The 23,445-nt window shown below is 53.4% G+C and overlaps 1 protein-coding gene across 1 annotated transcript; it reads left to right on the top strand.

Moving 5' to 3' along the window:
• Positions 1–1,936: 1,936 nt before the first annotated feature.
• Positions 1,937–14,385, top strand: RBBP8NL (RBBP8 N-terminal like). The gene is made up of 13 exons (XM_077787070.1): positions 1,937–2,003; positions 3,284–3,326; positions 3,724–3,819; positions 4,166–4,278; positions 5,268–5,340; positions 6,568–6,722; positions 7,183–7,271; positions 8,144–8,307; positions 9,376–10,156; positions 10,534–10,642; positions 12,621–12,682; positions 13,001–13,121; positions 14,267–14,385. Exons 1-13 carry the CDS (start codon positions 1,937–1,939, stop codon positions 14,383–14,385), a joined length of 1,992 nt encoding a protein of 663 aa, XP_077643196.1.
• The last annotated feature ends 9,060 nt before the right edge of the window (positions 14,386–23,445 follow it).

The following is a 23,445-nucleotide window of genomic DNA, read 5'->3' as shown; positions in this document are numbered from 1 at the left end:
CTGGAGAATGCAATGGGAATTAGTGCCTGGGTGCTTCAGAGCCTTCCCAGCTGGCACTTGGGGTGTCAGTCCCGTGATGGCAGTGCTTGATCTCACCAGCTCCCTTCAGCCCTGGGAGGTGCTTTGCCCAGGGCAGAGCCAAATTTAGGACTCAGTGATCACAGGAAGTGCATCCATTAACATCAAGAGGGTTTTTTTCTGTTTTGCAGTAGAGCTACACGTTATTCCCCCTGGCTGGATTTTCAGCTGTGGCTCTTGGGGCTGAGATCAGTTCCCAATCCCATTTCACAGTGGCAGATCCTGAGCTGGACGAGCCACACCGTGCTTTTATTTGCTGGGTTACATCACCCAGCCCTGGGAACGGGTGGGTTATGCCCAGGGAAGCAGAAGTAATGAAATTTTTAGAGAATAAATGTTACAGTGCGCTCGGGCTATGCTTTTCCCCATTTCCAGGGACCCGTGTGACTCTGATAAGAGTGTCCCCTCCTTCCTGCTCTAATGGGGTTGGTGGAGAGCCAGAAGAGCCCTCCCTGTCCAGAGCCCAGATAAGCCCCTGACCTTTCCTGTTCACTCTCTTTCCCCCTCTCTTTCCCCCCAGATCTCATGGAATAAAGAATCTGGACAACCACATCGGGGTGAGAGCCTCTTTTGAACCTTTGCCCATCTCCTGATGTTCCTCCCCTCAAGGCCTCGTATCTCTGGGCTAACCTAATAATTTAGGGGCTGAGAGAGGTAGAAGCATCAAATGAGATCTCTACTCTGCATCAGATTTGCTCAAAAGCCAAAAGAGAGGCTCGGGGATGCTTCGTGTTCAGGCAGCTGCTTGCCGACCCGAGCGTGCCGAGCGCGCTGCTTGTGCTTGCTGGCGCGTGCCTCGATTCTTTTGAAAATCAGATGCTTTAGGGGAAACTTTCTTCTTCCAGCTCTGCGTGCCCACATCTTGCATATGCAGGCGATCTGGCACAGCCCTGCTCCGCATGCAGATAAAGGCAGGGGCGGGAGCCGGGCTGGGAGCGCGCTGGAAGGCAGCACAAACCTTCCCCGTGGGGCCACAAAGGCCTGGCCACTCTTCACTTCCCAGCTGCACAGGGCAGGTTTGCTCCCTGGGCATCTCTCCGTGGTTGAAGGCTGAGTGTCCAGGTGCTTTGTTGGGATTGGAATTATTCATCATGGCTCAGTAACCCAGATTGATTTTGGGGGGAGAAGTTCCCACGAGGAGATGCTGAACGCATTCACGTGGAAGTTCTTCTTTCCCAGTGTGGTTTTGGTGGTTCCAGAGGACCCCAGCTTCCTGCAACTCTTGGCTCTGGACATCACCTCTCCTGGTTTCTCTGTAAAATTGGGTGAAAAAGCTCTGTTGGATGTCTCCCAAGGGTTCAAAGAGGCTACAGCCAGTGAGGCCATGCAAGAAGCCTGGGTGATGACAGTGAGGTGGCCCAGTGCTGTGTGTTGCCTCTGTAAAAGCTGTGCCTGGTGCCAGAAGGAGGAGGCATGCAAGGGAGCATCCCATCAGGCTCAAGCACCAGATCTGCTGTGAATTTCCCCTTCATCATACCCCATGTGGTCCCAACACAAGTTCTGCAGTCTCTTCTTTATGCTCAAGAAGATGCCCTGCCCCACCTCATCCCAGAGAAATGCAATTTAAACAGCTCAACAAGTTGAGGAAAAGCTTGATTTTCCAGCTGGGCTTCTCCTGGTATCTCAGACATGCTCTTTGCTGTGCTCAGTGCTGAGGTAGGGTGGACAAAAATGCATCCCATGGTTTAGCAAATGATTTCTCTTCATAGCTTTTGGCTTTGTCCTTTCCAGAACACCACATGCACCAGACACATCTCTTTTGTTGGACTTTTTCTGTTTTAGGCTGAAACCTGAATAATTTGAAGCAAAAGGACATCCTTGCACTGGACACAGCCTGGTGTGTGGCTCAGCCCTGACCATGACTACAGAGAGTTTTGCAGAGTTCCTGAATAAGCTCAAGGAAATCCATGAGAAAGAGGTCCAAGGTAGGGAGACAAGATTTTCTTATCAAAACCTGGCCAAGATCCATTTCTCTGTAATACCACCTTGATCCGTTTGGTGTCAAATAACCTGAAGGGAGGAGGAGGAGCAGGTGTGGATTAGGGAGATTTGGGGATTAGTGCTGAGCAAGCAGCACCTACAGGGATGGTTTGGGACATGGGGTCACAGCCTGTGCCTCAGGGGAGAGCACCCACTGATGGCACATTTGTACCTCTCCTTGGAAAAAGTAACTTTTGAATGAGGAGAAGGAGCAGAAGAGAAAGGACATTCCTGCACTCCATGCTGCTGGAAAGGAGGCCATGGAGGAGCTCAGTCCCTGCAGGAATCCCACTTGCTCCCAGCATTAACCACGGGGGATTTGGCTCCTTTCCTGCCCCTGCTGTCGTGGGCTGGTGAGCTGGGGGGTTTGCAGGGGTGCACACACACCTGCTGGGCATCTGCTCCAAGCAGTGAGGACTGGAGTATATCTGGAGACTGAGGGATCAAAGGGAAAGCAGAAAGATGCAATAATCTGTAAGGCAGAAGCAGCAGGAGGTGAAGCTCTGTTAAAGAAAACGTTTGAGTCAGGTTGGATAGCTTATTCCTCTAGGGAATAAATTATTTCTCAGGCCATACATTATTAAAATAAAACCCATTAGGTTAAGTAACCCAGTGCCAAGTCCAATTGTTTTCCTATTAGAATAATTCCCAGTATCAATATTATGAACAAAACTTCAGCACTTTTGGATGATTCTGGCTTATGAATTCATTCTTCTCTTGTGTAATTTCAAGCCATGTGAGAGTTAGAGGAAACTGTTGAGCAATTTAAACCACATGTTTATATCTACTTTGCATAAAATAGATTTGACAGGATACAATGTCTGCAGATCCATCAAGGAAAGCCATTCAGCTGTAAATATTCTCCAAGATGCTTTCCAATCATGAAAGCTATAAAATACTGCCCACCTGGGAAATGTGAGCTGTAGTGAGAAATGAGTAGAAACAAAACCAAACCAGACTTTCTGGGGCTGCAAAGGAGATGCAGACTCATTAAATAGTGGGGCTACAAGACGAGCTCACACTTTGTACAACTTCCCCAGTTCCATTAAACTGTGATTGTGTTTAACACGTGCAATGTGTTACTCCTTATTGGAGATAAGGCCTGTGAATGGATGAGATTTCTGCAAAGCCATGCACCTTCCTGGAATTCCATCAGCATCGTTTGCTTCTGAGTGCTGGGGAATTGGCAATAAACACCCAGCTCTGTGTCTGCTCTTCATTCCAGGCCTGCACAGCAAGGTGGCGGAGCTGACGACAGAGAAGTGCCGGTGAGCCGTGCTGGGGCAGAGGGGCATCAGCAATTTCAGAGTTACACCACTGCAATTTCAACTTCCTGAGTTATTCTCCAACGCTTCTGGATTAGAGAGCACCATTTGCCTCTCTGGCACTGCCAAATTCAAGCTTTTTGGCTGCAGGCAGGGTTTGGGGTGATCCCAGCCCAACTGCAGTTTGTTTTCCCACTGGCAGGTGATGCTTGTGCCACCCGGTGCTTTCTCCCTTGGAAAACCATAAGTGGGAGGAATTAAACTGCTAACTCCAAGGGCATCATCCGGGCTCCAACACATTTGTTTCCCCTTCTGCCACACAAGAATGATGTGGATGAAGGCACATGTTTTGGGAAGAAATCTAATAACCCTCCTTTCTTTGTTCTGTTTCTTCAACCAGTGATGCTCAGAGAATTGAAGAACTGTTTGCTAAAAATCACCAATTAAGGGAACAACAGAAGGTCCTTAAAGAAAATGTAAAGGTGTTAGAAAACAGGTAGGATTTGTTTTTAAGTAGGGTGCTGCTGAGTGGCAGCGACTGCACAGTCCTGGGGGAGAGTTTGGGATTTGCTGTCTTCCCAGGACTGGGATGTAGCACATGAACCTCTATTTTTCCCATACTCAGCTGCTGAGAGAGCTGGAGGAGTGTGGGCACATGCATAGGAGCTTTCCTAGGCTGCTGGTGGTGGGGCTGGGTCTGGAGGGGTGCAAAGGCCAGTGCTGGGCTGTGGGGCTGATTCTCAGTGATGCTTCGGGTGTTCACACTTCCCTGTGGGGAGGGCAGGATTTATTTCTCCCATGGAAACCGTGTGGTAACAAGCTGTGGGGTTTCCTTCCTCCAGACTGCGAGCTGGTCTTTGTGACAGATGCATGGTCACTCAGGAGCTGGCCAAAAAGAAGCAGAATGAGTATGAGACCTCTCATTTCCAGAGCCTGCAGCACATCTTCATCCTCTGTACGTACTGACACCCACTAGGAGCTTGGCTTTGGCATGCTGAGTCTTTGCTCTGTTAATCCCTATCCCAGATATTTGTATGTGAGCCCTTCTGGTGAGCTGGGAAGGGTTTGGGGATGGGGAGAAGGGAGAAGGGAGGGACTGTGGAGACATAACCCTTCACACAAATCATCAGAGCTGGGGGTTGCAGCCCCCCACACCTCCAGAAAAATGAGAGATTCCAGGCTGTGTCAGCTGCCTGGGAAAAGGATGCAGTTGGCACAGCAGAAGCAACACTCTGGCAAAGACAGGAAAGTCACAGCAGCAGCTCAGCACGGGCAAATGAAATCAAGCAACACGTGTGATGGATCTTCTCCTGAGCCTTTGGCACAGCTCCCAGCACCGCTGAGGCACAGCGTGTTTCTCCCCAGGGATCTGACCAGCCCAGGGAGGGTCATGGGGGTAAAGGAGATAAGGCATTTAGGAGGGATGGAGAGGTGCCAAGAGCCCTTGCTTTATCTCCCCTGCTATGCCACTGTTCCCCGAGTGCTGCTCTCGAGCAGGAGCAAGGCAAAGCGCCGTGCCTGGGAGCCCATCCGTGCTCCCATGGCCTCCTGGCTGCAGGACCCAGTGCTGGGTGCTCACATCTCCCTCTGGCCTCCATCTGATCCCCCCGAGACCCCCAGCCCTCCCCCCAACCCAGCACCCACCCCAGGCTGCCCTGGTGCTCAGGATGCTCACCGTGCCCAGCCCAGCGCTGCCTCGCCCGGCTCTGGTCGTGCTCTGCCCTGGGCTGGGTGACCCGCAGGCAGACCCAGTCCTGATGAAACCCGAGTCAGAAAGTTGCTCCCTTTCATCCCTTAGCCCCAGCAGGTTTACAAGGCAGGAAGGGAATTCGGCATCCCTCTAAAAGTCGGTGCCATTCCCTCCTCCTCCCCCGGGCAGCCCAGCGAGCTGTGAGCAGCATCCTTGCAGCATCTGAACTCACAGCACCGCCTCTGTCCCTGCAGCAAACGAGACCAACCGCCTGAGGGAGGAGAACAAAACTCTCAAGGAAGAACTGAAGAGGCTCCGGAGCCTGGAGTAAGCTCTTTTCTGGTTTCATTCTTTACAAGGGGAGTTGGCAACAACCAGGGCATCCCCAGAGCCAGGCAAGGCAAGGTCCAGACTGTGGTGTCCTCAGGGGTATTTTAGCATCTAATTCCCGTGGGTTCCTGTGTATGTAAGACATGGAAAAATCCCTAATAGTCTCAAAATCCTTGTTGACCTTTACTCCCTATTCACCAGCATCCAGTGATTAATTTTTGGGGAAGAAAGATACTTAACCCCCTGGAAACAAAGCCCTAGGCAGCTTGCATGGACCTCAGCCTGGAATTCCATGGCTTTTTCACACCACCAGCTCCCCTCCTGCAGCAGCCAGAGAGGGTCTGCAGGAAGCAGGGGTTTGGGGGAAGGAGAGTGACACACAAGGGACTGTGATGGGGTTAAAATGGGAGAAGTGATCTGCACCAACAGGTTCACAGACCAGCAGAGCGCTGTGCTGCAAGCCAAGTAACTTGCCAGGCTAGCCAATATATACAAATCAGCTCATTCCTCAAGGGTTTAGAGTCCAAAGGAATTAGCACTGAGGGATTAGTTTAGAACTGTGTTTTCTTTGGAGCACAGGAGCACCATCCACTTAAAGAGGAACTCTGGCTTTTACTCCCCAGTGCTTCCCAAGAGCTGAGTAGCTCCAGGCTGGGCTGGGCTTGCTGAGCACTGAATGATTCTGCTCTGCTCTCCCCTGAGATGCTGGACAGGAGGATTTCCAGCCAAACATCCACATCTCAGCATCAGAGCCCATCCAGGGCTCTGTGCGTGTCTCCAAGGCTCAGGCACTCCCTTGTGTGAGAGCATCACCCTCTCCATCCTGGTTTGGTGACAGGGGGCAGACACCACGTCCCTGTGCTGAATCCAGCCCTCCATCAGGCTGGAAGCCCAGCCAGGGACAGGTTCCCACAGAGCTTTTGCAATAGCCACAGCTGGGTGCTGGCTTAGCCAACACCGTGGCTTCCTGCGACCTTACCCACAACCAAGTGGGGCAATCACAGCCCAGGCTGTCACGCTGGCTCTGTCCATGCTCCAGACTGCAGCTGGGCTGCTGATAAGCTGCAGTGGAAGGAGGTGAGTCTGAGGATCCGGAATGTCCACATCCACACGTACATAAATATGTATCTTTGTATATCAGGCTCAGAGCTCTCAGTACAGAGGCTCCAAAACCTTCCTTATCCTGCCCCTTCTCATTCATTCGTGTCCTTTTCCTTCCCACAGGGACAGGACAAAGACCCCAGGAGTCTCCTCCAGAGAAAGCTGCTCCACACCAAGCTCCCCTTTGACTTTGCTGTCCCCAGCGAGCAGGAATGTCAGCACAGAGAAAGCAGAGCACAGGGAAGCAGAAGCCCAGCAGGACCTTGAGCTCAGTGAAGGTGGGTGCTGCTGGCTCCTGCCACCCTTGAGGGGTGAAAAGTGACTGAGCCATGGTGCAAAACTCTGGGAAAGGGTCTGGAGAGCAAAAACCAAGCTGTTGGCAGCTCAGATGGACATTGCCATGAGCAGAAAAGCTGATGGGGGGAAATGCAGGTCAAGGGAGAAACACCCTGCTCTGCATTAGAGCAAAAGAGTGCTTGGTGCCCTCACTGAAACACAATTCATGCAGAGACCATGGCATTCCCTTCCTGCCACCCACACATGCAGCGAAAGGCATGCTCAGTCAGGTGCTGGCTTGAGCCAAAAGATAATTTTGACTCAAAATCTTCACTTAGAGGTGGTTGGAAGCAGCCAGTGGCATCCCTGGGAGGCTGCATGGCTCCAGCCCACTGCAGGGCAGGGCTACAGCAGCTCTGGGGGACCATTATGGCAGCTGCTTGTGTCCTTTTTTTTTTGCAGAAAAGCCTCCAGAGAAGCTCCAGAGAAGCTCTCCAAGCAGCAGGACTTCTCCAGGCACTCTCCTCCAAGAAGTCAGCCTTGCAGAAATAGTGAGTTGGCAGAGGTAGCCTGATGTCCTCAGGCCTTCTCCCCACTGCTGTGGTCATCTGAAGTGGATCAGGACAAGCAGATTGGAATAGGGAAAAAGTAGGAGGCCCTTGGGGGTGGAACAATGAGCCAGACCTGGCATTTTCAGAGGGCCTGGCAAGGACAAACACAGAGAGGGTGTCACTCAGGCTGCTGAGTGATACGGTGACACTGGGCACTGGGAGATGAGACTCAGGACCTGGACCTGTTCCTGGGCACGGGAACACAAGCCCACGTACACACCCACACAGATTCTTCTGTTTTGGCACAGCTTTTGCTTAATCGACCTCCACAAAAAACTTGAAAGAGCAGGTGAAAAGGGGTTTTGGTAAGGCTGCAGGGGATAATTAATAGGGATGACGGGAAGGGTTGGTGACATCTCCAGGTGGGCAGGGGAAAGTCAAGTCAGAACATGTGGTGAGCCTTTCATGACAGCTGATGGAGACAACGATGTCCTGGCCCAGGCACTCCACCAGAAATACACCCACCAAACCAGTGTGTGCCTGGAGCTTGCATGAATCAAGTCTTGCATGAGGAAAAAGGCCTGACTATGGGACAAGGAGTTTGCAGGGTCTTAACTTGGTTAAGCCACTGAATCGTGACTTAAGAGGAGATGCAAAACTTCCTGTGCTACAAATCAGTGCAGCCAGAAAATGGAGAGTCCATGAAGGGAAAATTTCCTGGAAAAATGAATAAAAAACTTGATACAGCTGTTGACCAGAGCCATATCAAGCAGTGCACTCAGGAACTGTCTGTCTTGCTGTCACTGGTGAGGAGATGTGTCCCAGTCCACACTGCAGAATGGCCCACCTGGACTTTCTGTCCTCTGCCACAGGCATCCCAGAGGATTTCCAACCAGCTGCATGGAACCATTGCCCTGGTGAGACCTGGCTCCAGACCCTGCCTCCTGGAGAAGAGTCCTTCGGGGGCAGCAGTGTCTCCACCAGCAAGGGAGGCTCCTCTCCCTCCGGAGCTCGAGCACAGCCCCAGCCTGGAGGCGTGAGTACCTGGGGCTCGTGGGGTGGGCCTGCTCCAGGGCCCATTGCAGATGTGCCTCAATGGATGGATGGCCAATATTCACTGTGCCTGCCCACCTCCCTCTCCAAACTTCTCCCACAGCCTTGGGAAGGGGGGGATATCCCAGTTTACACCAGTAAAAAATGGCTGGAATCCAGCCCAACCAGATGAGGCTCTCGTTATTCCAGCTCCTCAGACAGACCCACAAGGTGAACCAGCTGTCCCCACATCCAGGCAGGAGGACTGTCCCAGGCAGGCAGCAATTCCTGCTCCTCCTTATCTATTCTAATGGGCTTTCCTGCAGGGCTCAGCACTTCCCAGGCTTATCTCCCCACTGATTTCAGGAGCACAGAGGGCTGAGCAAGGCCATGGAATTCACCTGTAGACAGAGTTTCCCAGAGTGTGAGTAGCTCTGCAGAGCATCCCTGGGAACAGCTTGCACTCATGTAATCTGCCAAAAAAACAGCAGCAGCAGGGACTGGGTTTGCAGGACAGGTTCCTGCACTGTACCAAACTTCCTAGGATGGCTAGAAAAGTTTCCCATTGGGTGAGATTAGGGGAGGGTGGGCTTTTCCTCTGTCCTGGGGGTCTTAAGGCACTAAGAAAGCCCAGGGGGGTAGTAAGGATAGTGCTGGCTGTAAGACATTATTTAAAAAGTGATTTCTCAGCAGCAGTGCTGTTGTGAGAGCTTACTGCATCCTTACCTTCACTCAACCCCCTGCCTTGAGCTGCCATGGCCTAGGAACAGGGGTTTGCTGCTGGATGGTGGGATGGGAATGGCTTCCCACACTCTGTGGGGTGGGAATGGCTTCCTACTGCTGGCTGCCTGATGCCCCTGACCACCAGGACCCTCCTCCCCAGCACAGAACCCAAAGACAAACATGATGTACTGTCCAAGAGCTGCAACAGGGCACGGAAAGTGCAGGAGAGACCACACACATCCCTGCATAACTGGGAAACCATGGGAAAGCTCTGATGCTAATCTGTGGGGCTTTCTTTTCCCCTGACGTGATCTCTAATGTAACTTTTTTTTTCCATGCTTTTTTTTAGTTATTTAACAGCAAGCAAACTGGAGTCCCCCAAGGTCGCTTCATCCTACGAAAACCTAAAGCTGAGTGCCCGGAGGGAGCAGCTGTGCCTCCTGCACAAGCATCTTTCCCTGCAGCAGCTGGGGCTGGCGAGCCCCTGCGCCCCGGCCGAGCGGGAGGGCGGCAGCTTCCCCAGCCACCTGCTCCGGACCAGGGCTGCCGAGGGCAGGACGCGCTCCCGGGACCCCTGGGATGACCACGCAGCCCTGCTGAAGCTCCCTGCCACCATGGTGTACGTGAGGGACCAGCAGCTGGAGGAGAAGCTGCAGCTGCTCAAGCAGCGGGAGCGGCTGCAGCATCTCCTGCTGCAGCAGCGCCGGCCGGGCTCTCAGCCCCCGTCCCCGCGGCTGGGCACCGCGGCGGGCTGCAAGGAGGAGAGGCTCTTCCCGGAGGATGCTGCGGATGGGAAGGATGAGCAGGAGCTCTGGCTGGGCCGGGAGCGCCCCGAGCAGCGAGCCAGGCTGAAGGAGGCGAGGGACGAGGATGCGGACGCGCCGCTGGACCTGTCGGACTCGGGCCGGGGCCGGGAGCCGGAGCGGCGCGGCCGCCGGGAGCCACGGGGCTGCGGCAGCCCCCGGCACAGCCCCGGGCACTGCCCGGCCGTGCCCGCAGCCCGCGGGGCACACCGGGCACAGCGGGACAACCTGCACTGCCCCTTCCACTGGCCCAGCGCCACCCGGCCACCGCCTGGTGCTGCCAAGGAGGAGGAGGAGGAGGAGGAGGAGGAGGAGGATGCAGCTGTGGTAAGTACAGCTTGGCTGGCATCGTTCCCCACCCCAGGGTGCCCAGCACTGCTGCTGGGACCACTGTGACCAGCACAGTGGGAGGGTGGGTTTGATGCGTGTGAAGCCAGTTACTCATGGCAGAGCTGTGGTTGCTCAGTCCTGGCTCTCACTCCCCTGCAGTGTCCCCAGGGTTTCCATCCAGGCCCAAGGGCAGGCAGTGCCTGTGCCCCCTCCCACAGGCTGCTGCAGGAGGTGCTGGGCTCCCTGCAAACACACCACAGTGCACAGGAACCTCTCTGTGATGCTTGTCCCTGTGGTTGTCACTGTCATCAAGGGCTGGGGACAATCCTCTCCTGCCTGGTGGCAGCAGCGTTTGTGCTCCCTGTGTCCCACAGCTCACGCTTTCACGGGCATATCTGACCAACAACTCCACACCGAGCGACCCAGAGGCCCTTCCTGAGGCTGGGCTGAGACGGGATGTCAGTGCACAGGACGGAGAAGCAGGTAAGAAGCCCCAGGCAAAAGTGACATTTGAGAAGGCAAGAGTGAAAGGTGCCTTCTGGTGAAGGCATTTCCCAGCCCAGAGCTTTCTGCTGGGCTCTGCACACACCTGCAAACCCACCTTCCAGAGGTGTTCCTGCCTCCCGACTCTACTGGGTCTTTGGGAGAACTTCAGGTTTCACATTTCTGTCCTTGAGAGCTCCATTTTCTACCCTAGATATGTCCAGAATTCAGGCTCAGTATGAATGGGCAGAAAGTAACCCTGGTTCTTCTGGAGAAAAGCCCAGTGTCTGCCCAGCACAGACAGGAGCCACTTGTGGGGTGTCCTTGCAGGCTCAGCAGAGCACCCTTCACTCCACACTGGGGGCATGGGATTCTCCAGGAGCCGAGGAGTCAGCGTAGCTCTGACCTCTTGGCAAAACCCACTCCACAATGAGCAGCAGCAGGACAATGCTGCTGCTCCAGCGTTTCCCACTCCTCTCAGGGGAAAAGTGGCCCAGGATGTCCCAGAAGAGATGGGGAAAATGCAAGAGGTTTGCAGAACTAACACTGGAAAACCATCCCTGCCTGTCCCCTTGCTCCAAAGTGTGTCCTGTGGTGACACAGCACATAGGGTTGAGCACAGAGCCAGGGATGCTGGTACCTGCAGCATGTAGATCAGGATGGTTTCCTTCCTTTCCTTGCTCCATCCTCCACAAGAGCCCTTCCAAGGCTTTCTCCCTGCCTGACCCCCAGGAGACAGAGGTGCTAGGTTTGTCCAGGCAGGTGGGAGGCAGCAGCCATGGGGATCAGGGTGGGAAGCACGTCTGCTGGGAGCTGCTCAGGACCAGCCTTACTGGCTTGGCCAGAAAGTTGAGCTCGCCTGGATTAGTTGGTCTGGGCGTGTCGGAGTGGTTTGGGAACACTCTTCTGAGCAGGATTTTTCACGGTGGAAAAAAAAAAAAAAAAAAAAGAAGAGTCCTGTGTGATTTACATGCTAAGGAGATATCATCATGGCAGAAGAATTTCAGCTGATTACATTCTGGGTGTGGGAATACAGGACTTTCTTCAGTTCTCACCTTAAGGTTGACACAAAGCCGGGGAAACAATACACAAATACTTCTGCACTTTCTAGTGAACCTTGACCTGCAGAAGGATAAGGTGAGGATGGGATCAGGCTACAGGGAATCCAGGGGTGCCTGGAAGCAGCATCACCTGCTCTCCCACCTCTGCAGGGGCAGCAAGAGGGGGCTGCCCTGCTGAGCTCCACCCTGGCTAGAGCTGGGTGTGATGAGCAGCAAGTATTGAGTTTTGGGGGTGTCCCTGCCCCTCAGAAGAGGGCACAGCCCTTTGTGCCCACCATGGCCAGCTGAGGTGTGTTTCTGTGTGTGCAGACAGGGTGATGCCACCAGCAGCAAGGCTTGGCCCCCAAGCCTTGGAGATGCAGGGTGTGCAGAGGTCGGGTGTGTGCAGGGACATGTCTGGGGCTGTGTAGCCCCAGGGTCTGTGTACAGTGAATTGCTTCTGCTGGGAAGGGAAGTATCTCCCCTGCCTTTCCTTCCTCTGCTCCTCAGCACACATTCCCTGCCAAGCGCTGCTGACTGAACCAGCAGCAAACGTGGGATTGTCCCTTTTGGCCTCTTCACCCCAGTACACATCTCCCTACCTGGGGCTCAAAGAGGAAGGTGCAGGCTGAGGCTTAAATACCCCCCAGTTTCCCTCCTGTGTGTAGCCACAGATGCTGGGACAGCTCTTGTGACCATGGTGTAGCAAAGTCCTGTGGATGCAGCTTTCCTGGGAGCTGGTTTCCCATTAGAGTCTTGTTGGATCACTCCTAAACATTCATTCCAGGCTTGCAGTGCCTCTGCTTCACAACACAGTTTATTGCTGAAGCTGCTTCCTGCCTCGGTGGCTCTGTGAGCCTGGGCCAGTGGCTCTGCATCTGCTCCTGAGCTTGCCAAGCCTCCCACCAGCCAAAACCCTTCTTTTTGTGTTTCTTTAGATGACAATGATGCCGAGTCTGGGAAGCAAGAATCTGATGAGCCAGACACAACGGACAGTGAGGTTAGTTTGCTTGTTCTCCTCAGCCATCAGCTCGGGCTGCCAGACCCCAGGGGCATCAGACAGGCTGTCCCAGCCCTACCTCCCCCTAGGAGGTGATGGCTCTTCCTGCACTAGGTGCCAAACCTCATTCCCACCCTGTTGTACATCTTGCTGCTGAGGGGTAGATGTGCCACTCTCCCCAGCCAGTCAAGAGTGTTTATGAACACTAGCATTTGTCATCACTCCATAGAGATGGTCACAAAGGTCCCTGGCAAAGCCACCAGCTCCCTGGGAAGGCCAGGGTGGTTTGCAGACTGGCTGTTCTTCTCGTTGGTGTAGGAGAAGTATGAAGATGAGATCCTACAAGAAGCTGAGGCTGACGGGAAATATTTTTGCACCAAAGACAAAGCTCATGTGCAGCAGAGGAAGAGAAAAAGAGGACAGGATCCCTGGATAAAAGGTAGGGAGAAGTTCCTTGGGGCATCAGCTCAAGGCTCCAACTTCTGCTGCTTCCAGAAGAATTCCTGTGAGAAAAGCCCAAGGACAGGGGAGAGGAGTGTTCTCCTCTGTGCTCCTCTCAGCCATGTTTTGGCAACACTCATATCTCCAGCCAGAGGAGCCCCAGCTAATGGTTAGCCAGGACAGCCTGGGCAGAGAGCACCCCAAGCACCTAAGCTAACAGAGCTTAGTCTCTCGTGTTTGCTTATCTGGTCAGGGAGGTGGTGACTGGGGAAGGCCAAATTCCCAGGGCTGAGTTATTGACATTCAGAAAAAGGTTTCTGCCCGTTCTGTTGATCTTCCAGTGTGGCTGTGGAGGTTTCCCTGCTGACAGAGGAATGTGTTGTACCCATGTTTCCTGCAGGTGAATAAGCAGAAAACTGCTCCTGATAAGGGCAAGGATAAGACAGTTTGTCTGTCAGGCCTTAAAAAATGCTCTGTCAGAAGAGCCCTGCTGCTCACCCACTCCGTCCTGCTGGTAAAAACAGCAGCGTTGGCCCAACCATAAATGTAGAGAGGGCTGTTGCTTAAGCTTGAAGGGAGCTTGTTTAACAGCCTGGCCTTCAGAGAGCCCTGCTCAGTCAGGGGACACCACCACAGCCGGGTGACAAGAGGATTTGCAGTATAAAACCAGCCACTTGGAGCAATGGGGAGGAAGCTGTGCTGTGTAGCCCAGGGCAGACACATCCGACCCTCCAGGACTGGATGGGGATGTCCCAGGTGAGGGGTGGGTGCAGCTGTGGCAGGAATGGGGTGATGGAGGGGTGTAGGACCTCTCTCAGCATGTGCTGTGGGCCATCAACCATACCAGAACGGGGAGAAACCCACAGAATGCATCTTGCTGGTCTGGGTACCCTGTCAGAAACGTTTCTGCATCAGATCAGTTCTCTGCCTGTTTCTGCTTCACGTGTTGTTTTGTGTCAGGATCACAACAGCCTCCCCTGGATACCCACACATCTCACATGTGAGGGGTTGCTCTTCATCTTTCCTGTGCTGAGCTTTGCTTCCTGCTGTGCTGTCCCTGTTCTGGGATGAGGCCATGCTGACTCCAGAAGTGTAAATCCATTTCTCTGTGGTTAACTCCTGCTGTCATCTGCCTGTTTACAGGATCTAAGAAGTCAATGAGAGGAAAAAAGAAAATCAAAGTGGAGCAATGCCCAGTGGGGATCACAAAGGAACTGGAGAATTGCTCTGCTTCCCACAATGATCCCTCCAAGGACAGTTAACAGCAGGGCAGGACAGAGCAACTGCAGACCAAAGGACAGAGCTCAGAGACCTCAGAATCCCACCCATGATGGGAGAGTGAATCCTCCTGTCATGCTGGGCCAGGCAGTGGGGAACTCATAAGGACTCATTTATGAGCAGAGCACCCTGAAAGTCCTCACTCAGTGCCACAGGAGAGGCTGGGCAAGGATGAGCCATGCAGGTGACACCTGGATCAGCCAGGTCACTGCTGGTGGAGCCCCACAGTCAGTGATCCCAGCCCTGTGCCAGAGCAGACCCTCAGACTGGAGGTGGGGAGAGGAGATGTCTCTTTGGAACCCTCACCCTGCATCAGAACCATGTTCTTCCTGGGATTTCACTCTTGGAGAAAGGACTACCAGATCCTCGTGAAGGATGTCCCAGTGGCTGGCTGAGGGGTGGTGACCAAAGCAAACACTGCAGAACCTCATGCACAAACCTGCTTCAATTAAATCTCTGCCCAGTTTTCATACACACGTGGGTCTTGTCTGACCTGGGGGAAGTCCACGGTTTTCTCTTCTAGTTAAGTGAGGAGCAAGTACAAGGGCAGGCAGGTGGGATGTGTCCCTGGAGAGGGCAGGGAGGGTTTGGGTGCTCCCTCTCCCCCGTGTGTCCTGCATTGCCTGGAAAAGGTCAGTGTGTGAGACCCAGCTGCAGCTCACAGCAGAGCACCAGCTCAGCAGCTCACACTGACCTTGGCAGGATTGCTGGGAGCTATTTTTCACATGGATAAACTGTTCTTAGTAATCTTTTTCTGATGAGATGAGATGGGAAGGGCTGCAGTGAGCATCTCTGCTCACAGCATCGATCCAGGAGCCAGGCTGGGCTGTTCCTGGCACACAGGTGGAGAGAACAGAACAGAGACAAAACAGAGCCAGCGAAGTGCCAGACCAATTCCTGTTATGGTGCACTCCCACTTCCTTTTCCTGCAGTTATTTCTATTTAAACGTGGGGTTTTTGCCTGTTCACAAGAACGAAGGCAAAGCACAGCCAGACAAGAGCAGCACCCTTTGCTGGTAGCACCTTCCCATCTCCAAAACCCTAAAATGCCATTCAGGGAGCCGCGGCTGCGGGGGAGCAGGGCCGGGAGGGTCCAGCAGGGCCCGGGGCAGCCTCGCATGCACCCAGCGGGGCGGGAGCGCTGCGGGACCGGGAGCGGGAGCGGTGTCGGCGGTGCGGGCTGTGCGGGACTGGGAGCGGTGCAGAACCGGGACCGGGAGCAGGAGCGGGAGCGGAGCGGGATCAGGGGCGGCGCGGGCGATGCAGTACCGGGACCTGGGGCAGTGCGGAACCGGGACCGGGAGTGGTGCGGGACCGGGAGCGGGAGAGGGAGCGATGAGGACGGTGCAGGACCGGGAGCGGTGCGGGACCGAGAGCGGTGTGGGGGCAGTCCGGGACCGGGAGCGGTGCGGGAGCAGGACCGGGAGCGGTGCGGGGGCGGTCCGGGACTGGGAGAGGTGCGGGAGCGGGACCGGGAGTGATGCGGGCGGTGCGGGAGCGGGACCGGGAGCGGTGCGGGAGCGGGAGCGGTACCGTGAGCGGTGCGGGCGGTGCAGGAGCGGGACCGGGAGCGGTGCGGGAGCGGGAGCGGTACCGTGAGCGGTGCGGGCGGTGCAGGAGCAGGACCAGGAGCGGTGCGGGACCGGGAGCGGTACCGTGAGCGGTGCGGGCGGTGCGAGTGCGGGACCGGGAGCGGTGCGGGACCGGGAGCGGTGCGGGCGGTGCGAGTGCGGGACCGGGAGCGGTGCGGGACCGGGAGCGGTGCGGGCGGTGCAGGAGCAGGACCAAGAGCGGTGGGTGCGGGCGCTGCGGGAGCGGGACCGGGAGCGATGCGGGACCGGGAGCGATGCGGGACCGGGAGCGGAACCGGGAGCGGTGCGGGCGGTGCAGGAGCAGGACCAGGAGCGGTGTGGCCGCTGCGGGAGCGGGACCGGGAGCGGTGCGGGACCGGGAGCGGTACCGTGAGCGGTGCGGGCGGTGCAGGAGCAGGACCAGGAGCGGTGCGGGACCGGGAGCGGTACCGTGAGCGGTGCGGGCGGTGCGAGTGCGGGACCGGGAGCGGTGCGGGACCGGGAGCGGTGCGGGACCGGGAGCGGGACCGGGAGCGGTGCGGACGGTCGGCGGGCGGGCAGTGCCGCCTGCTGGGCAGCGGGGCCGGGCCGGGGCCGCTCCCCGAGCTCGGGGGATACGGTTCATCCCCCCAGGGCACAGCAGCTCTGCCTGGGATGGCTGTGGAGCCACGGGAAGGGGAGCGGGGACAGCTCCAGCAGCGGGGACGGACCGGCGGGAGCCCCGCGGGGCTGGCGGAATTTCACAGGAGCGAAACTTTCCCGGGCTGGAAAAGTATTGAGGCAGCCGTCATCTTCCTCCTGTCTTCACGGTTTGGAAGAGCTCCTGGGATGATGAGGAAGGGTCTGGAGGATGGATATCGAGGGAACTGGGGGAGCTCATCCTGGAGAAAAGGAGGCTCAGGGGGGATCTCTTCCCTCTCTGCAGCTCCCTGGAAGGATGTCGTAGCCAGGTGGGGCTTGGCCTCTTCTCTCAGCCAGGTGACAAGTGACAAAACAAGAGGAAAATGGCCCCAAGTTGCACCAGGGGAGGTTTGGATTGGATGTTAGGTAAAAAATGTTCACTGAATGGGCTGTCAAACACTGGAACAAGCTGCCCAGGGCAGTGGTGGGGTCACCAGGGTTGCAGGGCTGATTTATCCCAGCTGGAAGCGTTCACTGGATCATGCCCATGGGAAATGGATCAGGACCAACACTGATGCCTTCCCCTCTCAGTCCTGGGCAGACAGCACGAAGTCTGTCCCTTCTCAGACCAGCTTGGAGGGGAGAGCAGTAACGCACTGACCATGGTGGTGAATTGGATAAATTTGTCTTTTAAAAATACCCCAGCAAGGAAAAAGAAAAAAAAATAAGAGAAGTTGAAATGCAATCCCATAAAGAGGCCCCTCAGACTGTAGGAAAGTTGCTTGGGATTGGGAGAAATGAAGGAGGGAGGGAACTTTTGGGGACTATAAAATAATCACCACCCTACGACAGTCCCTTGATAAGCAAAATGTAAAAAAGTCCTGCCAAAAAATAATTAAGTCCTCAGTTCCTTTTCTTCCCACAAAGATTTTTCCCCTCCTCACATTGCACGACACCACCACAAAATCCTTGACTAATTACCTTAAATTAGTGGGCTTTTAATACCTTTTATGTTGCCTTTTTTTATTAGGTATTTTCACCCGTATCTCATGCTGGGTGTGTTTGAGGGGCTGGCAGGGACACATATTTCACAGTTATGGCAATTCCATATCTGAAAAAACAAAAAATAGTTTTTTCAGCTCTGAGTGAAGTGCTCCTCTGAGCAAGTTGTTGTAGTAAATTAAACTTTATATGCTGCATTTGATCCAGCCATGGAATTTCTCTGCTCCTACCATCCCCTGGCTTGCTGTTACCTCCTCACCATGCTACAGAAAGATGGATAATTGCTGAGGTCCATTAACTCTCAAAATTATGCTTGTCACTCTTTTGTTCAAGTCATTCTTGACAGGTAAATGCATGTATTGATCTGGTGATATGCAGGCAGCCTCAGACTTGAATTATTCTGCTGCAAGGAAGAAATCTGAGCCCTGCAAGCAGCTCTGGAGCTCTGCAGAGGTTTCCATGTGAAGGTTCGGCCCTGCCTGAGGTGCCGTGTTTGCAGGAGCACACATGGCAGCGTTCAGCAGAGCAGCCTTTTAATAACTCCACAGGAGTTTAGTTAATGCCTCCAAATGGCATTTGTGCGCCAGACCCAGCAGTCTCTGTTTTTTGCAGAGTTAATCCCTTTTGTTGCCACACTTCTGTTCAGTATGAGAAGGAGGTTTTACACAATAATCTTCAAAAATGCACTGGAATTGCCCTTAGAGTGCATGAGTTACATCCCACACAGCAACAGAGCAGAAGGGAAGCTGTCCCAAGAGCAGATCAGCTCTTCTGGGAAGCTGGCAGCTCACACTTGTTTTGTTCAGACAAATTACAGCTCTGATGTCACCAGTGCCATGATGTAGGTAGGACACGTGGGCCAGTGCAGTGGTTGCCCAGAGAAAGGCTCAGAGCCCAAATTGGGTTCACCCAGCTGGATTTGAAATTTGAAATTGCACAAAAATCTGGGAGAGAGAGGATGTCACCATTTCTGTTCACTTTTAGTCCATCAGAAGCAGCAGTGAGTGGCTCCTTTATTGCCTGTCAAACCAAATAATTTCAGTAACAGACCACTGCAACTCCTTTGCTTCCTGATGCTTAAGGATCTGCACATGCTGAATCATCCTCACAGCACAGAGCACAGCTCTCAGACCCTCAAGGCCTCCCTGTGCATCAGCCTCCCACCAAACTCACTAGTAAAATACCTTCTGTTTCTCTCTAGGCTTCATCTGTAAAATTTTATGAGAAGAAAATCTGTGCAAGTTGAGCTGTGAGTATAAATCTCCATCTCAGGGAGGGTAAAAAAAATCTCTCACAAACAAAGGTTTCTCTGTTGCATGTGTAAGGGCAGGAAAGGTAGGAAGTCCCACGAGCTCAAAGCAAGAGGGAATTGTGCTGGGAACTCAGCTGGCTGCAGTGCAGGATCCAAAAGCACCAGAAATAGAGATATGCACATCAGATTCTTCCCCCTCACAAGCTTCTGCTGTGGCATTGCCTTCATGGCAATAGATAATTTGAAGGTGATTTAATCCATGCCCTTCTCATGAGCATGAGGACCACCTTCTCTGCAGTGAAGTGCTTTTAGCTGTGATCTGGTCTGCGAGCAGTGCCCATTTATAGTCTGGCTTTGGAAACACAGCTTCACTTCTCAGTCCACCACAGGAAAACTCATTCCAAGCATTACTGAAATCTTGTTTCAATCCTGTTTTGGGGATTTAAGTGGGATGGGCATTTTGTGTAGGTCCTTCCCAGGGTCAGATGTGCCCTGAATGTGTGAAAAAGGCAGGAAAAGGACCCTGGCAGCCTCATGCAGCTCTGCAGCTCACAGCCAGGAGTGAGGGAACGGGGACAGGGACAGCTTGGGTGTACAGAACAGAGCATAGGGACAAGCCTTCACACTTTTGAAAGGAGGCTGTGAAGTTGTGGATAGATTTAGCAAATCCAGCAAGCAGCAGCAGTTCTTGGAAGGGAAAGATTTGGGGAGTTCCCTTGCTCCTTTATCTCAAGCAAAGTTTACTGTAGGAATTTTTGAACCAAAATGCAAGTTCCTCTTGTATCCTTTGGATATCAGAGATTTCTGCTCTGCCTTGAATATCATCACCAACACTTCAGGAGCTCCCTAGGCTGTGCTGCACACCCTGCTCATACCAACCTTGGTGCTGGATGTGCTGAACTCCAGTGGGACCTCTCCAAAAAGCACATTTTCCAAGATTCTCCCATGAAAATTATTAATTTATTAATAACAGCATTTAGTGCAGTACCATGTGCTTCAGGGAAGAGAGTTTGATCCATTCATTCCCAAATCCTCTTGCAAACAGAGCACAACATTTCCCTGACTCGAGCACAGGGCCCTTCTGTGTACAGAGAAATAGGATTAAATCAGTCAGTTCTGTGTCTTTTAAATGCTCCGTGTCATGCAGGAGAACCTGAGTCATTCCCCAAGGCACACAGGGCTGCTGGCAATGTTTGCCTCTTGAGGAGCAGCAGCTGATTTTGCTGTAATTGTGAACATGCAGCAAGAGCAGAGGGTTGTGTCACCCAGCAGGGCAAGCACATGGCAATGCAGGAAATACTGCTGCTCTGCTCCAGCAGCAGCCAGAAGGTAACAGGACCCCCAGCTGGAACCCACTGAGGAGATTAAAACCATCTCAGGCTGCACTGCTGGTGGCTCTGAGAGCTGGAGCCAAACCTGTCTCATGGGTTTGGGATGCAGGAGGAGAGCAGCGGGGATGGATGGATGTGCCAGCAGGGAGCAGGAGTGGTCCAACATGTGAATGTGGTTAGGAAGGGTTTCATCATTCCCTACTCATGGAACACAAGCAGGGGATGGCACCTGCGGGTGTTTTCTGAGACAGACCAAAGAGGAGGGAGAAGGTGAACTCAGGAGAATGTGTACTCCCAAAAACTCTTCATATGGATGTGGTGAGTTTGAGGCTGAGCTCCAAAGAGTGCTGGTGTGCCCCCAGGTGTCCTGATTTCAGGCGGGAATTTAAACGGGGTAAACTGTGATAGGAAATTTGGGACAAGAATTAGAGCTTGTTCAGGAGAGAAGGGACAGTAAGTTCTACATGCACATTGCACTTCTGTGTCATCCTCCCAGACTTCCAGAGATTATCCTGGTCCCTGTGAGGTCCCTCGGACCTCCATCCCCACCCTGCTTAAATGTCTACAGCAACTTTTGGTGCCTTATCTTAATACCAGTAGTTCCTCCAACCAGAAGCTGCACTTCTGGTTCCCAGCCTAAATATACTTATGACCTGTTTATCTTTGCTTGATTCAGGGCCGTGATTTTGCAAAAAATGTAACAGCCAGCCCACATAAGTACTTTAAAATGCTGTCTCATATCAGATGCTTAGACCAGATCCTGCAGTTCTTGCATGGCGAAAAATCCTTGTGACCTTGGTGACTCTTCTCCCCAAATAGCATTGGAATAAGGATTTGCAGGCTGGTCCTGTTTCACACCAGCTCCTTATTCCAGCAGCCCCACACTGCTCAGACATGTATCCAAACAACCCAGGGCTTCCTTTAAGGTAGAGTAGAAGCTCCAGGAGCAAAATGAGTGTGAGTTGAGTATTGGTGATTCAGAGTAACATTTTACATCTGTGCAATAATGTCACTGAAAATGCAGAACTGCCTGCCTTTCTCTTTATCCAGTGATTTCGTGGTGGTTAAGGTTGGAAAAGGCTTCAGCCAGAACTTGAAGCTGCTGTGCAGCAGAAGGGTGGGGAGTCCAGCCTTTCTCCAAAACATCATCCCTGTGTAGGAAGGAGAGAACACACATGAGCTTGGGCTCCCTTTGCTCCTTGCTCCAGGGATTCCCTCGCTGCAGAAGACAGGGAGAAAAAGCTTTTCAGGGTTGTACCCAGGCACTGCCTTTTGTGGGAGTGATGCTGATGTGCCACTCGTCTGTTTTAGCACCAAATTCTCCGAAACACGGCACTGTGCTCACTGTACTCAAACACTGTGAGTTGTCAGACACAGATAAAAGCTCCCCAACATTAACAGCAGCAACACTCCAACTGCTAAATTCAGCTTTGAAGTTAGCAACCCACTAAGCCATGGAGGCTGCTCCTTTCTGCACTGACTCAGTGGGACGATTTACATCCCACAGCTATTTTTACAGGGAAAGAATGAGAAAAAAGCCGCACATTTATTTTTCAAAATCCAATCTTGGGTTCTAAAGAATTGTTTGCAGCAAGCCTAGATAGGTTTCCATGCCTATTCATCCCCTGGCTTATTTGATGAGCTTGCCAGCAGGAAGGATTTTAATTCCTTTTTATCCCAAACTATTTTTTCCACAGCTGTGATATGTAATGGTTCTGCCAAATAATTTATGCTCAAAATCTGACCTATATGGAACAGTATAAGATGCTGAGCATGTTCTTGGGATTTAAGGGCAGAGTTGGTATTTCACTGTAGGATTTTTAATGGAAGCCTACAAGAAAACATTGTCCTACACCTAGTTTAATCCTATTATTATTACTATTATTATATGTTACTAATATTATAAGATGTGTTTATGGCCCACTTGCAACAGCATACAAAAAAGAATCTTATGAAACAGCCATATGAAAAGACATAGAACGTGTACGTGTTTTATAGGACAGTTTCAAAACCTATCTTTTACTCAGTGCCCATATTTCAGGCCATATCATCAGACATCAGTTTGAATGTTGGTGTAGACTGCAAGTAATGTTAAGAGTTGCCATATGGCTTTTTAAAGCCTATTTGGCAGAAGCATTCACCCCTCTAAGGGTCCAGTGTTGCAAATACAGTAATGGCAACTTTCAATGGTAAACATCTCAAATGGTAAATTCGGTCTGTACTTTAAAATATGTACTGTGTGGGCAAAATCTGCTTGGGAGCACAAGCTGCTTCAGGGCATGAGAGGTGGGAAGGATGGGAAGGCTTCGTTTCGGTTTCAGGGGAACACAGAGGCCACCAGCACCCACACACCGCTGTTCTCAGATCCAAATGCTTCATCACGCCCAGCGCAGCTCCCAGACCTCCCCTCCCAGGCTCAGTGGCACGGACATTGCCAGTGCACATCAAAGTCCCCTGAGGAAAGGAAAGGGCAGAGCATCATCCCGAGATGTGACAGACACGGGTTCAAGTGCCTGAGGGGAATGTTTATCCCGTGCAGTATAAACACATCAGTCCGGGAAGCAACGTATTGCGCAGAGATGCCTTCAGTCACTTTGTGGAGATAAATACTAAGTTTATATCCTCCCAGCCCGGGTCTGCCTTGCCCATATACGGCCCCAGGATCGGCACTGCCTTGGCTTTGCTTCAGGAGCTGGAAGCGTGCGGATCCATCCCTCCGCACGGGCTTCGGGGCTGCCGGTGGGTGTCAGGGCTGCGCCCCGGGGTCGGCGGATTGGGTCCAGCTCAGCCCTGCGAGCCACAGGCTCAGCTCCGAGGCTGCCGGGATGGAGCAGGAGCATCAACGACCTCCATCCGCTTTTACAGCAGCGCTTTGACCTGCTCCAACGCCTGCGATGGGTTCAGCAGATGCGTCCTCCAGCCTCCAGGAAAGCCAGCATCTCTTGGGACACCAGTTCTGCTGATGGTTTGGCTGGGGACATGAGGGGAGGAGAAGTTTTCGAAAAGTAACGCAAAAGGACACGGCGGGGGGGTGCACGGCGGCACGGTGGGCTCCCGTTTGCAGCGGGGAGGTCGCGGGGGGCCGGAAGGGAGAGGCCGGGAGGGCCGGGGCCGAAAGGGAGAGGCCGGGGGCGCCGCGGGGCTCCGGGCGCTGCCCCCGCCGGCGGCGCCAGCGCGGCCGCGGCCCCGGGCCCTGGGCGGGGCCTGGCGCGGGCGGCCAATGGCGGCGGGGCGGCCGCCGGGCTCATTTGCATTCGGGCGCGACGC

The sequence above is a fragment of the Lonchura striata genome, chromosome 17 (genome assembly GCF_046129695.1).
Source record: "Lonchura striata isolate bLonStr1 chromosome 17, bLonStr1.mat, whole genome shotgun sequence".
Classification (NCBI taxonomy): Eukaryota; Metazoa; Chordata; class Aves; order Passeriformes; family Estrildidae; genus Lonchura; species Lonchura striata.
The sequence above is the reverse complement of the archived record's forward strand: the minus strand, read 5'-3'. Positions and strand labels throughout refer to the sequence as shown.